This window comes from Sinocyclocheilus anshuiensis, unplaced genomic scaffold, assembly GCF_001515605.1.
Source record: "Sinocyclocheilus anshuiensis isolate Anshui unplaced genomic scaffold, SAMN03320099.WGS_v1.1 scaffold758, whole genome shotgun sequence".
NCBI classification, from domain to species: Eukaryota; Metazoa; Chordata; class Actinopteri; order Cypriniformes; family Cyprinidae; genus Sinocyclocheilus; species Sinocyclocheilus anshuiensis.
The window spans coordinates 1,929,749-1,944,498 of NW_015548126.1; the positions used below are offsets into that span (position 1 = coordinate 1,929,749).

General features: G+C 38.9%; 1 protein-coding gene across 1 annotated transcript in view; it reads left to right on the forward strand.

Annotated features, from left to right (window-relative positions):
* LOC107704698 (neurobeachin-like) overlaps positions 1-14,750 on the forward strand; it is a 282,564-nt gene continuing 267,814 nt past the window's right edge. Inside the window, exon 1 of the mRNA XM_016507685.1 lies at positions 1-643. Coding sequence (XP_016363171.1) covers positions 383-643 — 261 coding nt within the window. The 5' untranslated portion in view covers positions 1-382. The remainder of the gene's footprint in view (positions 644-14,750) is intronic.

Here is a 14,750-nt window from a genome sequence, read left to right on the forward strand (position 1 = left end):
TTCGACCCATGAAGGTGCAGACAGGACGCACACTGCAGCCTACGGTAGCCTACTGCACATAGAGGGCGTTTTCCCAGCATGAGAAACATTTGATCGGTACACCCAGGGTAATTAATGCAAACCCACATACTACATCACTGAACACAAATCAGGGAGGGAAGCAAGAGCTGAAGTACAGTGTGTGGAGCATCTGTAGACCTATACTGTGAACCTTCCACATGCGTTTGGACACTTACTGCACAGCCGGTGGATATTAAATCACTGTCGGAGATTTTTTCCCCCCTTAACGTGGCTGTATATATCTCATCGAACTTGATTTGACCAAAACACCTCTTGTTCTTGATGATACAGCGCTGTTTTTAAACACCGCGGCTGATTGGATATGGCGAGCGTTCAGCCGGTGGCCACGCCGGGCGACAGAGCACCTCCTCCCGGCCACAGGCAGCACGGAGCTGCCGCGAGCTCCGGTACCGGTGACATGATGATGATGATGTCTTGCTCCGGGTCGGTGGTGCTACCGGCCGGGGTGATAAACCCTTCGGTTCCGATTCGGAATATCAAGACGAAATTCGCAGTCGTCACCGGTCTCATTCAAGTCGGCGAGGTCAGCAATAGAGATATAGTCGAAACGGTGTTGAATCTGGTAAGTGTGACTTCTTGTGGCTGTGTTTCAAAACATACTGAACTCAATACCTAGGCTAGACACTACACAGCATTTGTGAGGCGCTTTTAACGATTCAAGGGATTCTAGTTCTTTTGATTTTGAAGAACATTGAATGAACCCCATGAATGAATGATGCTGTGATATTATATCACAGATCGTGAGTATTAGGATGCAGCTCTTATGTGCTCATTACAGTCACTGACATATGGTAAAGAGTCTGTCATACTTATTAACAGCAACTAAACAGGTGTCTTACTGTAGTTTACATGCAACCTGTGCTACAATCCGACACAGAAAAAAAAGTCTTGTTCTTCATCTAAACATCCTTAGAAACAAGGCACAATATCACTAAATATGTTAGACTTTTTGTTAAAACTTGGAAAACGGTGGAAGAAAAATAAACTTGATTAAAAAAAAAGTTTGCATCTGAATTACATTTATCATGTTTTAAGGATGTTCACACATTTTTCTGGACAAACATCATGATTATTTATTTATGTGTTTATCTATGTGTGTGTATTTGAAAACGACAAATCAAAATGTGTTCTTCAACAAAAAAGATCCCCAGAATTTTTGTATAATTCCACTAACTTGTATCTTATACAAAATATTTGTGGGGGAGATTTAATTGAATTTGTCTCACTTTATTTGAAATCGCGATTTTTAGATGAGCAACCAGGCCTAAAAATGGAATTTGAATGTCTTTTTTTTTTTTTTTTTTTAGTTAGTTCACTTTCTTTTTTCAAACACTTTTCTCACATATCTTTATTAGTACCTGCCAACCCAGAATAGAACTTGTTTGCATTCAGTGTTAAAAGCATAATCAACATTATTTCCTTGGAAATGAAGTATGGAGCTTCAGCACTTCTAATGCCATCTGGAAATATAGAGGCCTATATTTATATATTCACAACATACAATATTAGTCTGAAAGCATTATGCAGTTAAGAGGCAATGGCAATGAAAGTTTGTCCTTATGTGTCAGTGCAAGTGTTTTGTGACATTTTTCCTGTTGTGTTGCACATTGAGAATCTTTCGATTTCATTATGCTCAGTCTTTGACTGTAAAAAAAAAACAGGCAGACTCATTGCATGTGTTTAGCTAATGCTCTTTAGTCTTGCGTTAATAGTCTATTTGCTGAGTATGTGTTAAAATACGCTTTATGTGGAACACACAAGACCTGGACCAGGATGTTACTTATTTTTTAACTCTGGTATTGTGGATGTTTTTGTACTTGTTGTGATTCTTAATAACCTGAGTGAAGAGCTGTCAGACAGACAGCACTGACCTGCAGGAAAAGACTAACCATATTATGATATTTATCCTCCTATGTGAGATTTTCAGTAAACGTGATCGATTTGACAAATACAGATGTTCTTTTTTGAAGTTTTGACCTGTGGAATATGAATTAAGAAACCAGAGGCTTATCCAGCATAGAAAAACTCAGGTGTTTTTTTTGTGACTGTTGTCTGTCTCGCACAATAGCAGCTCGCGGTGAGTCAAAGAGGCGATGCTGACAGCATTTAGACAACAGGTCTGTTCCTGAGCTCACAGGTGCTGCTGTTTACGGCACGCCAGGGTGCATTTCTGATTTGACAGTGGAGGGAATAATTACTGCCCCTCCCTTAGCCACCGTTTGCTAAGGGTTCTTCAGCCACCATGTATTTTCATAAACAGTGTTCATCAGTCGGTTAGCTGTTTTAGTGACAGAGAGAGTAGCTTTTTTTTGTGTTTTAACAAGTACTTATATGTAGGGTTGTTGCAAGAACAAAATGTCAGAGGTCAATACCAATGTCAGTGACAATTTCATTATTCTTGAAACCACTACAAAAAACTAATATGAAGACACTCCTGACTTCATGCAAAATGGAATACACCAAAACATTTCTTAAACAAAATATGCATTTTGTGATACAGACAGATCCTTTTGTCCATGAAATTAGGCATCTCTTGAAAGACATATAAACTCAGAATCAGGAAAAAAAAAGCCAGAATTGTCAGAATCAGAGTCAGAATCAGAAAGAGCTTTATTGCCAAGTATGTTTGCACATACAAGGAATTTGTTATAGTGTCACAAGCTTCCAGTACACGGAGACAACAACAACACACAGATAATAAAAATATAAGATGTGAATAAAATACACATGCATAAAAATAAACCACAAAAAAAGAATAAATTGTATGTACAGGTGTGCTATAGATGGAATGGGAATAGAATAAAATAAAATAAGTTGTAGGGATGTACTAGGGTTTAGGGTGATAAATAGGTATAAGGTTATTGCACATACTTTAATTGCACAATGGGAGAACATTAACTGTTCATGAGGCAGATTGCCTGGGGAAAGAAACTGTTCTTGTGCCTGGCTGTCCTGGTATTCGGTGCTCTGTAACGCCGACCAGAAATAAAAGTTATAGGAGCATTAAATAGTTAAAGAAACTATTTTGAACAAAATTCATTCTAATGCTCATTATATTAGCGTTAGCCGTGCTTGTGAATAAAATACACATGCATAAAAATAAACCACAAAAAAAGAATAAATTGTAAGTTGTAGGGATGTACTAGGATTTAGGGTGATAAATATATTATTATATAAATTGTGAGATGTTAACTTCAAATTGCAAGATATAAACACAGAATAGCTAGAAATAAAGTCATAATTTTGTGTCGTAAACTTCTGAGCCTGAGAAAAATGTAAGAATTGTGACATGTTAACCCAAAATTGCAAGATGTTACCTTGGAGTTCTGACAAAACAAAAATCAATTGCAAGATGAAAACTCAAAATTGCGAGATTTTAACTCAGAATTGCTAGAAATAAAGTCAGAGGTGTTATAAACTCGCAATTCTGAGAAAAAAGTCAGAATGCTGAGATAACTCAAAACTGCAAGATATAAACATGGAACTGCTAGAAATTAAGTCAGACTTTTGTGATTCTGAGAAAAAATGTCAGATTTGTGAAACGTTAATTCAAAATTGCAAGATGTAAACTTGGAATTCTAAAAAAAAAGGGGCAGAATTGCAAGATGAAAACTCAAAATTGCGAGATTTTAATTCAGAATGGCTATAAATAAAGTCAGAATTGTGTTATAAACTTGTAGTTTTGAGAAAAAATTCTGAATTGTGGGATTTGTATTCAAACTCACAATTCTGAGAAAATAGTAATTGCGAGATGTTAAGTCAATATTGCAAGATATAAATATGGAATTGCTAGAAATTAAGTCAGAATTTTGTTATAAACTCATGATTCTGAGAAAAAAAAAGTCAAATTGCGAGATGTCGACTCAAAATTGTGTGAGATATAAACTTGGAATTGTGAGAAATAAAGTCAGAATTGTGAAATAAAGAGTCGCGATAACATTATTAATTTAGTTTTTACTTGGAAACAGGCTTCCATACATAAGTGGCTGCATTTACAGTACACTGCTAGGTATAATGATTCAATATTTTGACTCTTGCTTTACATTCAGATAAGACAAACCATCAGTTTTTACATTAATACATCGCCAAGACAAACGTGATGCTCCATTATGCGACCAAAGGTTAAGAAACATTTAACTTTTTCTGCAACACACTAAGCCTGGCTATCATTAAGTCTTTTTTTACTGTAGTGTCAATTTGTTAGATCAGCATAATGAAGAGCTGACTAAATGTTTTGGTCCTCAGTTTCGTCCAAGTTCATGATACATTCAACCACTTTCTCTCTTTGTTTTTTAACTCATCGTGTTAGAAATGTCACTAGAGCGATTCGGGCCCAGCTCTCCTTTGTGCCAAACTGCCTTAACCCCTACAAATCTGAACCTTGATATTTGCAGTCTCATTGTTCCCGCTCCAGAGATTAATTACGGGCCGTTCTGTCACAGCGGGGAGCGACGAGATCAGACCGGGCAGACGAGACATGTTGCAGCCCTCGGCATGTTGGGGCAAAGTCATCATCCCGTGACTCTGAGGGACTTTCGATACTCTCAATACAACCCGGACGTCTCTTGAGTAACAGTGAAGTGAGAAGAACAGCACATGAGGCAAATCTCACCTTTCTTGATCCGAGAAAGGCAAATTCACAACTCACAAGTCACAGTGTGACTGTCAAAGCGAGCTGATCGAGAGACGTTTTTGAAAGTACACATAAGTCAAATTTTGCACCGTGATTCATAGTTACAATCATCTTGTCATTGTGTTAACACTCTTTTTCTTGTCAGCATCTCAGAAAGGCAGTATATGGGAAGAACAGTAGTGTGGTTGCTTTGATGTCTTGATTAAGAATTGATTGCCGGAGTCTCTAGTGTGCAATGACTCGGAGATGTGTAATGGAATTGATCCCGCTAGATTTACTTTGGTCGTTTTGACCGAGGCAGCATACTCACTCGACTTTATCGTATCGTTAAATCTGATCCAAAAGAATCAAACGGAGGGGATGTTACACCTTGTTTGTCCCTTTGTACTTTCAGCACACTTTAAATCTTGTGTACCTGATTTTTAGAGAGACTCTGACAAAGCAACTCTGTCACTCCGGAAGTGCGATGTGTCACGGACATCCCTGTGTTGGACAGGATGATGTGTTCGAGCAGGAAAAGGAAATAGGGCCATCAGTCTGCCAGGTAAGACACCTAGGAAGAGCTGGCAAGCCGAACTCGATCTAACAGAACTAGGCACCCGGTTTGAAATTCAAACCCAATATAAATTCCAACCCCCCTTTTTTTCTCTGTCCAAGGATGCTGCTATTTGTTACACTTGAGCTGTTTGAGTTCAAACTCAGACCTGTGGGTGGTGAAACAGTGACTAGTAGGAAACAGAGAACATTAACAATTAAGAAGCTTTGTCAAGGATTTGAACAAACTGCAAAAGAGACTCTTTTCAAAGCTGGAGCTAAAAATGCTTTTTGTATAATTCTGCGAGCCAAGCCAGTAGAATTCTATATTTTATGAAGGACTTTTAAAGAAATAGAAACCAAATGTCTAGAATTTTTTCATCTGATCTTCTCCTTTGAGTGTAGTTTTCAAAGTATGGTTGAGCACTAAATTATAAATCCACATATTTAAAGAAAGAAACATTGGAAGTCTAAGTTTATGCACAACATGGTTTTAAACTTGATTTTTACTTAAAAAAGAATAATGAGAGATGCCCATGCAATGCCATGATTGTTGTGGGTGTTTTCCAGGGTGTTGCTGTTATCGCATGAACCAATCACAGTCAATCATAACCAGTCAAATCCAATCATATCACCCATTCATTCTCAGTTTTCCTCCACCAAACCCACCGCATGTTTTAAGGGGTCTGTTAAAACTCAATGGGCTCAGGGGAGACATGAGAGACACGGACTCCTGCTGTAACTTTACACCTGTTGGTGTCACTGTTGTAGTGCTGGGCGGTATACCGGTTCATACCGAATACCGGTGTTTATTTTTCTTATGATATTTTTAAAATACCGCAATACCGGTGTCGTTTAAATCCACCGCCCCCTGCCATCAGCTCCCGCGTCTCACATACGTGAGTGCAACTTCAGCGCTAGATTTAGCCACTTTCAGACGCTTTTAGCGGCTTTTTCCCATAGAATATATATACTGACAAACCTAGCAACTTTTTTGGATAAACCTTAGCTATGGTTCAGTTGGAAGATGTCGCCAGTGCTGCCACGCGAGCGCGAGGTCTGACTCTCCCGGCGCAGTGTCGTCTCTCTCGGCGTCTGTTCTGTGCAGTGAGCGGCAGAGAAGCATCGCTTTCAGCTGGCCGTACCACAGCCGACTCGTCAATAAATAAGTACAAAACAGCGTTTCCTAGCACCTGTCGCTTACTGACTGTTTGGAATTATAAATATGAGCATAGTTCGTCTATTAATATAATGCTAATTTTTTTTTAGTTTGTTACTCAGACGCAGGCAGTGCGCTGCATGAGACAAAAATTTAATATAGCCAAAACCACCGCATAGCCGCTCAACATGCATCTACTGTACATGCATGTTGATTTTATCAGACGATGTCGCGATTATAAATGAGAGTGACTCCTGGTTAACATGTACAAATGGGTCATGTTTCGTCACTATTTAGAGTGGAATTTTTCTACAATATTCACTCATCATGACAGTAAAATAGGGCATTCTTAGTCAATATACTGCAGTATTTCCTCTCTCAATCAGTAGAAAATATGGTTAACACCCGGTCGATCAATCTACTGCAGTAGCCTATTTCCTCTCTCAATCAGTAGAAAATGTGTTTTACACCAGGTCATGCATGGGAAATAAAAATAAAAATACCGTCATATACCGTGAAACCGGTATAATTTTGAAAAATACCGTAATATTAATTTTTGGTCATACCGCCCCCCACTACACTGTTGTACAGTTTTACTTTAGAAAAATTTATGATTTATACGTTTTTCTGTCATATTTTGTAATATATTTGCATTGTTTTATTTTTGTATTATGATTTATTTTTCTCATTCAATTTTTTGAGGAGGCACTCTTGAGGAGGAGGCACCCTTGCCTCCTCGGAGGAAACGCCCCTGGTTGATACGGTGTTCTGAGTGTCTGTTCTGAAGGATAGTTCACTGCAAAAATGAATATTCTGTTATCATTCAGTCACCCACATTTTGTTCCAAAAGCTATTTTCATCTGTAGACAAAGTCAAACAACAGTGGATCCCATTGACTTTCATTGTAGGGACAAAACACAAAAACATTCTGTTCTGTTCCATTCTGTTTACATTGATAATTGCTCCGTGCTTATGCATAGATGGTACTGTAATGACTATCCAATGTACAAACAGCAAATGGCTGATGAAAAATAGGAACATTGGATTCGCAAATGCATTGTGTCCAGTGTAACCTTTGTCTTTTGTAAGGAAAATATCCCTTGGGAAAAGAGTCGTACAATAAATGGAGCAGAAAGACAAATATGTGTACAGAGCATTGTCTACTTCGAGAAGGTCTTGTTTTTCTCTTAGAGATGGATACTATATTCAGTTTCTTTGACGTATAGATTATATTTCTGCTGTATTTTGAATCTGCTTTTTGTGTATTCAGCAACAGCATTATAAACAATTTTCCACCTGTACTAGAATACCTCAGACATTTTTGCATTGCTACTAAATTTAAGTACAATATTTTATCAGCGAATGCTCACGGCACAAATTGAAGCATGTAGATTACACTATCCTTTATAAGCAATAGAAGCAATAGTCGCTGAACAACTGAACTGTGGTTAGTGGCTACTCTGTGGTTCCAAAGTACATGGTCTTGCCTCGAAAGGTTATTTGGAGAACATTCTGAGACACTCTGTGAAGTGAAAGCTCATGAAATCTTCAAATGAACTTGGAATTTGGTCAATAGAATCACTCTGAAGTTTTCATAGTGAAAGTGACCATAGGAAACCTAGGGAATGTGTCCATTAGAGTTATAGTTCAGCCAAAAATATAAATTGTCGTTATTTACTCACCCTCATATCATTCCAAACCCACATGCTGTTATTTTTATCTATGAAATACAAAAGGAGTCTTCACACAGCATTCTTCCATTCAGCAACAATTTATAGTGACCACAGGGTTGAAATCGAAGTCATTTTTCACTTTCATATCATTCATTTGAGAGTGAATCATTCAAGCTCTCAAATCAAAAATGGCTCATATGGCACAGACTTGACGTGGTGACAAGAACCGATGGCCTCCAATTTTAGTCTTTTCCTCACACAAAGTTGTTGTATGGCTTCAAAAGATTTGAAATATACCACATACATACTGTATATAACTGACTACTTTAATGTTGCTTCACTTAAAAATGAAAATTCTGTCATTTTTACTCGCGCAACAATGTCGTTCCAAATCTGTAGGACTGTATGATTCTGTGGAACACAAAAGAAGATATTTTGAAGAATGTTGGTAACCAAACAATTTAGACTTCTATTGTATGGACAAAACAGCACAGACATTTCTTAAAATATCTTCTTTCATGTTCCACAGAAATATGAAAGTCATACAGATTTGGAAGGGCATGAGGGTGAGACAGAATTTTCATTTTTAAGTGAACTGTGCCTTTAAATGATTGTGGAACTTCGTTGATAAGCCACATTTTTTTGAGCAATAATGACCTCGGAGGTTAATGTTGCCGTTTCTAATTCCCTTCAACAGTCTGATTCCTATACAATGCTTTTCAGAGGCCTAATCGACACACGCACGTCTGCAAGATGTCTGTTAAAGATCTCTTGATCTGGAAAGCATCTGCTGTCTACAAACGTCTGACAGACGTCTTTCAGATGTCAGTTTTACATACATTCTAAGTCATAAACATCTTAAAGACATCTAATACACGTCTATTTGACATCTAAAAGGAAACGTCCTATAGACGTATAGCAGATGAGCAAACACTCTAAAAAATACATCTTACAGATGTAAATGTAGACGTCAAATAGACGTCTCCGAGATGTACGTGTGCTATCAGTAATTGCCACAGAAGCGAACGCTGGAACCTTCAGCATAGAGATAGATCTTAGCTTCATTACCTTCAGCATAGAGATAGTGTTCTCAATCGTGTGCTACAAGACTGAGTCTTGACAATGTGCCTTATCTGGGCTAATTAAGAACGAGTCTGTCGTTAATCTCCCTCTGCCGCGAAGTCTGAAATGAAAGCTGTTATACAGATAAAGCGGAAATGTTTCTCCCTGTAGGTAGCTTTTGTTGCTTGAAAATTGTTAAATTAGGTTAATGTGAACAGAAAGCTTTTTGTGGTGTAATCGTCCTGTCTTTAACAATCACTGCTCTTTATGTCCATCTGGATTTACTTTAGTCAAGAGACGTATGTTAGCGGAATACAAATAAATGGCATAACATTAAATGCTGACTGGGTAGATGAAGTACAGAATGTTTTTCATTTGTCATATAGGATGCTTCCAATCTTTGAATGGACATTGATAAATGGCGATTGGATCTACTGTTCTGGTTGTTTGCTGCGGGTCTGCAATATTAATCAAAGGGCTGGAAGAGATGACATCCACCTTGACCTTGCTATTGTGGAGACATCTTTCATTTGTTGATTTAAAAGAAATGTGCCATATATGAGCACTTATTCTCAGTGCTGGGTCAAAGTTTGCAAACCCTGTCGTACACTGTAAAAAATATTTTTTTTAAGTTGTAAATAAAACAGACTGGAGTATGTTTTTACAGGAAAATACTATTTCAGTCTTTCTACTTAAAAATGTAGCGTCTAATTTAATCTGTTTCTATGTAATTATTTGTGATTTAACTGGAAATTTCTGAGTGAACATAGTTTCTAAACCAAATTGTGTGTGTGTGTGTAGTTTTTCTCTCATTACTATTGCTTAAACTACTAACCCTAAGTATTCAACTTTAACACATTACTTGCACCAATTGTGCTATGCACGGAAATAATATCTAAAAATTTGCAGGTTAAGGTGTGATCACAGTAGTGAAATCTTTGTGAAATTTGGTGGTCAATAAGGTCCATTGTCAAATGTAGCGATATGAACACAGCTCAGAAGTCATTTTCAAACCAAGCAGATTTTTGTTGGTCAGTGTGGTGAATTCATGTGAAGTCTGCATATGGAAATATTTAGCACTCTCTAGAATTTTTTTTCCAATTTCATTCGTGTGGATTCCAGTTGAAATGACTGGATTTTGCCTACGAAAATTCGCCAACAATGGTAAATGTGACAGCATCTTAATACTTTCTAATCAGACTTGCAATTTTCACCAGTACTGTAAAAATTAATTTGAAAAATGATTGAAATATAAGAAAATACTATTTCAGTACTTCAGTGATTCATGTTTAATTGAATGCATTATTTGCAGATTCTTTGTAATTATTTGTGAAATTTACTAGCAATTTTTAAATGTGAAAAATAAGTAAGCAGCCAAGCTGTGCCCTAGCAACTGCTTAGTAATTCCCTTTCAGACTTATTTCTGCCGTTGTGACTTTGTGCCTCACTTGGGACAATTTTTTCTCTCTCTTCTGCTATCTAATATAAAGCTCTGTTGGTCCTTGATATTGCCACCTGCAGTACTGAGAGGCCACCAGATTCTGATAAAGTGTTGACCTGCATTTGCTCTGACTCTTCTCGCTGTCCCAGATGAAATATAGGTTTTAAAACCTGAATTCATAAGCAGGCTGTGTGGAATTGGCCAGAGCAGCTAATTTTTTAGAGGTCAGACATGCTTACTGCCAGAACGCTGGTAATGAGGTTCTAGGTTTGTTCCCGTCGTCCCACTACGCTGTGCGTTTGCATGGATTAGCAGTTCCCCTGGTTGCCGATAAAGACCGAATACCTGGGGTAGGCATGAAAACCTCTGTCAATACATTCACCAGGCATTCATAAGATTTAAAGAGCTGTTTTCTGACTGTGCTAATAGCGTATGAATGCAAGTTTATTTGCTTTTCAGTATTCAACTTAATGTCAGAGTTAATGATTTAATTTTTGTTTTTAGTTTCTAATTACATTAGCATAATATTAGACGATATTAAAAAATGTTTTTTCAATGTTAAACACTTTGTCTAGTGCCAGTTTAATATTCAGAGGCTATAAGTAAGCCATTCAGATTGGTTTCCCTGACACACACACACACACACACACACACACAGACCAGTTTTTATATCCTGACCAGTCTGACACAGCAACATAGACTCAACCAATGATGTGAGTCTGGGGGCGGGACTATCTGTATTTCTGAGCAGTGACAGTGTTCAGTGTTCAAAAAAGCTCATTAGAAAATAAAATCATTTTTGCAATTCCATATTTTATACATATACACTGTTAAAAAGTTTTTTTCTGTCAAATTTTTCATTTATTGTTTTTAAAGGTTTTTTAATACTTTAGTTCAGCAAGGACACATTAAATTGATCAAAAGGGACAGTAAAGACATTTATAATGTTTAAGAAAAATTGTACTTAAAAAATAAAGTAGTTTTTTGTTTAAAATACAAATGTTTATTCAAAAGAAATGCTCTTTTGAACTTTCAATTCATCAAATAATTTAGAAAAAAGTGAGTTTCCACAAAAATATTAAGCAGCACAACTGTTTTTAACATTGATAATAATAATTATAAATGTTTTTAAGCACCAAATCAGCATATTAGAATGATTTCTGAAGAATCATGTGACACTGAAGATTAGAGTAATAGCTGCTGCAAATTCAGCTTTACCATCACATGAATAAATTAAATCTTAAAATATATAAAATTAGAAATTTTTATTTTCAATTGTAATAATATTTCACATAATATTTTTGATCAAATAAATGCAGCCTTGATAAGCGTAAAGGAAAAAAATATTAATTATTCCATCTGTGCGGAATTATCTTATCCTTAAACAGAAAAGAGCCCAGACTAATCATTAATCACTGATTTTCCCTGACAAAGATAATTAGGAATGTTCTGATCATTCCATTAACTATTAGCTAATATCCCAGGAGCTAAAGTGTTAACATTTACCTGAACTAGTCATGCACTGTCTTCCATCAACATTATTAATAGGTTAATTTAAAACCAAACTTTTAGGAAGACACAAAGTACCAAGCTCACCTTTTAAACTCTTCTCCAAAGCTATATTCCAAACAGTTCCAGTCATGAACGAGTGCAGATAGCAGACCATGCAAATGTGACCTTACGGGCGGTCGATGCACAAGACTACAGAAGCAGTCAAGGCAATAATGGCTATCCAGGGGTTTGGAAGTGAAACAGCTGTTCAGCTAAATTAAATCTGCTGATTTCATGGTGAAATTTGGTTAATGTGAGAGTTGTGGTTTTCAAGCATATCGAGTGAGTCCTGTTAGCGTCAGGCACAAAGTGTAACTGTGTCCAAAGCATTAGTCATAGTCCTCTGGCATTGTGTGTAGAGTTATGGAATGATACACACAGGAATGTTGCTTCAGCAAATACATATTTGCCTTTAGAAAATGGGAAATGACACAGCTAATCCGAAAACTCTCTTTTTGATGGCAACACATACATGAAGCTTATCACGAATTAGCCAGATTCAAACCTCATCTGTTGCACCCAGGAGTAACAATGCATTGCTATCCTGACTGGTTTGGCTTATTTTTAAAGGACTTTTTAGCAGCATCTTTTCTGTTTTTAACATTGCACTCAACATGTTCAGTTTAATGCATTTCTGAAGGCTGTGTGACTCATAATGAAAGTAAATGGCTATAATAGTGATACATGATGTGTGCATTTAAAATAAAGAAATAATAGATGGGGGAGGGGAAGGGTCTTTCAGAAATGAACAAATTGGAAAGGTGTTTGAAGCACAAATTCTGTCAGGAATTTTAAATTAATAAAAGGAATGTTACCACATTTGTTTGTTTATTAAAAAGTAAGTGTAAACACCTTTTGCAAGAATTGTTTAAATGTTCATTTATTTTGCTGTAAATTTTTTTTTATAAAATGATGTTTTATTAACAAGGTTCGGGAGGAGCACGATCAGATAATCAATCAGTCTGGCCCAGGTGGAGCTCGTCAGCTAATCACCTTAACAAGCACATACGTGTATATATACAGCCAACTTACCTTCAGTTCCACGAAAGTTTTCCAGCATTCGGTTTTGCTCCTTTAGCCATTATATCACAGACTCAACTTTTTCCGTACGACGACGAGACCTGTACTGGGGATCTTTCGTATCCTCTGTCGCAATCTGCCGGCCCTAGGCTCATTCCTTTTCCGCCAGTCACCGCCGCCGAGCTTCATCGCGGCCGTCGCTCGGCTCGACCAGCCACACGCTCTCCACAACACCGTGGCTTAACCTCGCCTCCACCGGCGAGACTTCCAACTTCCCCGACATCCTCGTATCATTCGGCCATGCCAATATATCCTCCGATCGGAAAGTGGATAGTATTGAAGGCGGAAGCAAACACTGATTTTTTTTTTCCCGACGAACCATTCTCACGGAGGGTAAACAAAGCTGATCTGTACGATCTATTCTTCATCCTGCAAATCAGCTAAGGCGGCCAATAGATCGAGCAAAGCCTCGAACTCGCCCACTTGACACTATCATTATCCCGCACAAGACCCGGCTCTCCTCGAGCTTTGGGTCGCAGCGGCAGGTCTTAAACGAGCCTGGGCCGCGCCCCAGTTCTCACCGCAGCAAAACCTCATTCGCTTCCCGCTTCGGCTCAACTTTTTACCGAGGCTCTTCCGGCCGCAGCGCCACATGTAGCCGGGCCTCCAGCTCACGTAGCAGTCGCTAGCGCGAGACTGCCTCCGCTAGCACCGCAGGCCTTGTTGCAATAATAATTTCCTCCCGCCACTTCTTCAGAATCGGGGTAGTAACTGCAGTTAAAAAAGGTCTCTCATAGCAGCAGATCCAAGCTCTGGGTCGATGGTCATCAGATGCCTTCAAGAGCTATATCAGGACCAATAATTTTCACACAAAGAAAGCCCATCTAATTCTGATCAGTTAAAAGAAATCGCCGCAGTGCCCGGCTTATTTGATACTGCCGCTGCAGTGCCCGGCTCATTTGATACTGCTGCCGCAGTGCCCGGCCCATTTGATACTGCCGCCGCAGTGCCCGGCTCATTTTGATACTGCCACCGCAGTGCCTGGCTCATTTTGATACTGCCGCCGCAGTGCCCTGCTCATTTTGATACTGCCGCCCCAGTGCCCTGCTCATTTGATACTGCCGCCGCAGTGCCCTGCTCATTCGATACAGCCGGCGCAGTGCCCGGCTCATTTGATACTGCCGCCGCAGTGCCCTGCTCAGTTGATGCTGCAGTGCCCTGCTCATTTGATACTGCCGCTGCAGTGCCCTGCTCAGTTGATACCGCCGCCGCAGTGCCCTGCTCAGTTGATACCGCCGCCGCAGTGCCCTGCTTAATTTGATGCTGCAGTGCCCTGCTCATTTGATACCGCTGCTCAGTTGATACCGCCGCCGCAGTGCCCCGCTCATTTGATGCCGCAGCGCCCCGCTTAATTTGATACTGCTGCTGCTCGTTTCGAGACTAATGGCTTATTCAGCATTGGACCGGGCTCTCCCTTCCGGTGCAGTAGAGCCGTGGCCCCCTTCGGTCGCAGCAGGAGCCCTCCATCTGTTGTTTCGAGATTCAAGGCTTATTCAGCATCGGACAGGGCTCCCCCTTCCGGTGCAGCAGAGCCGC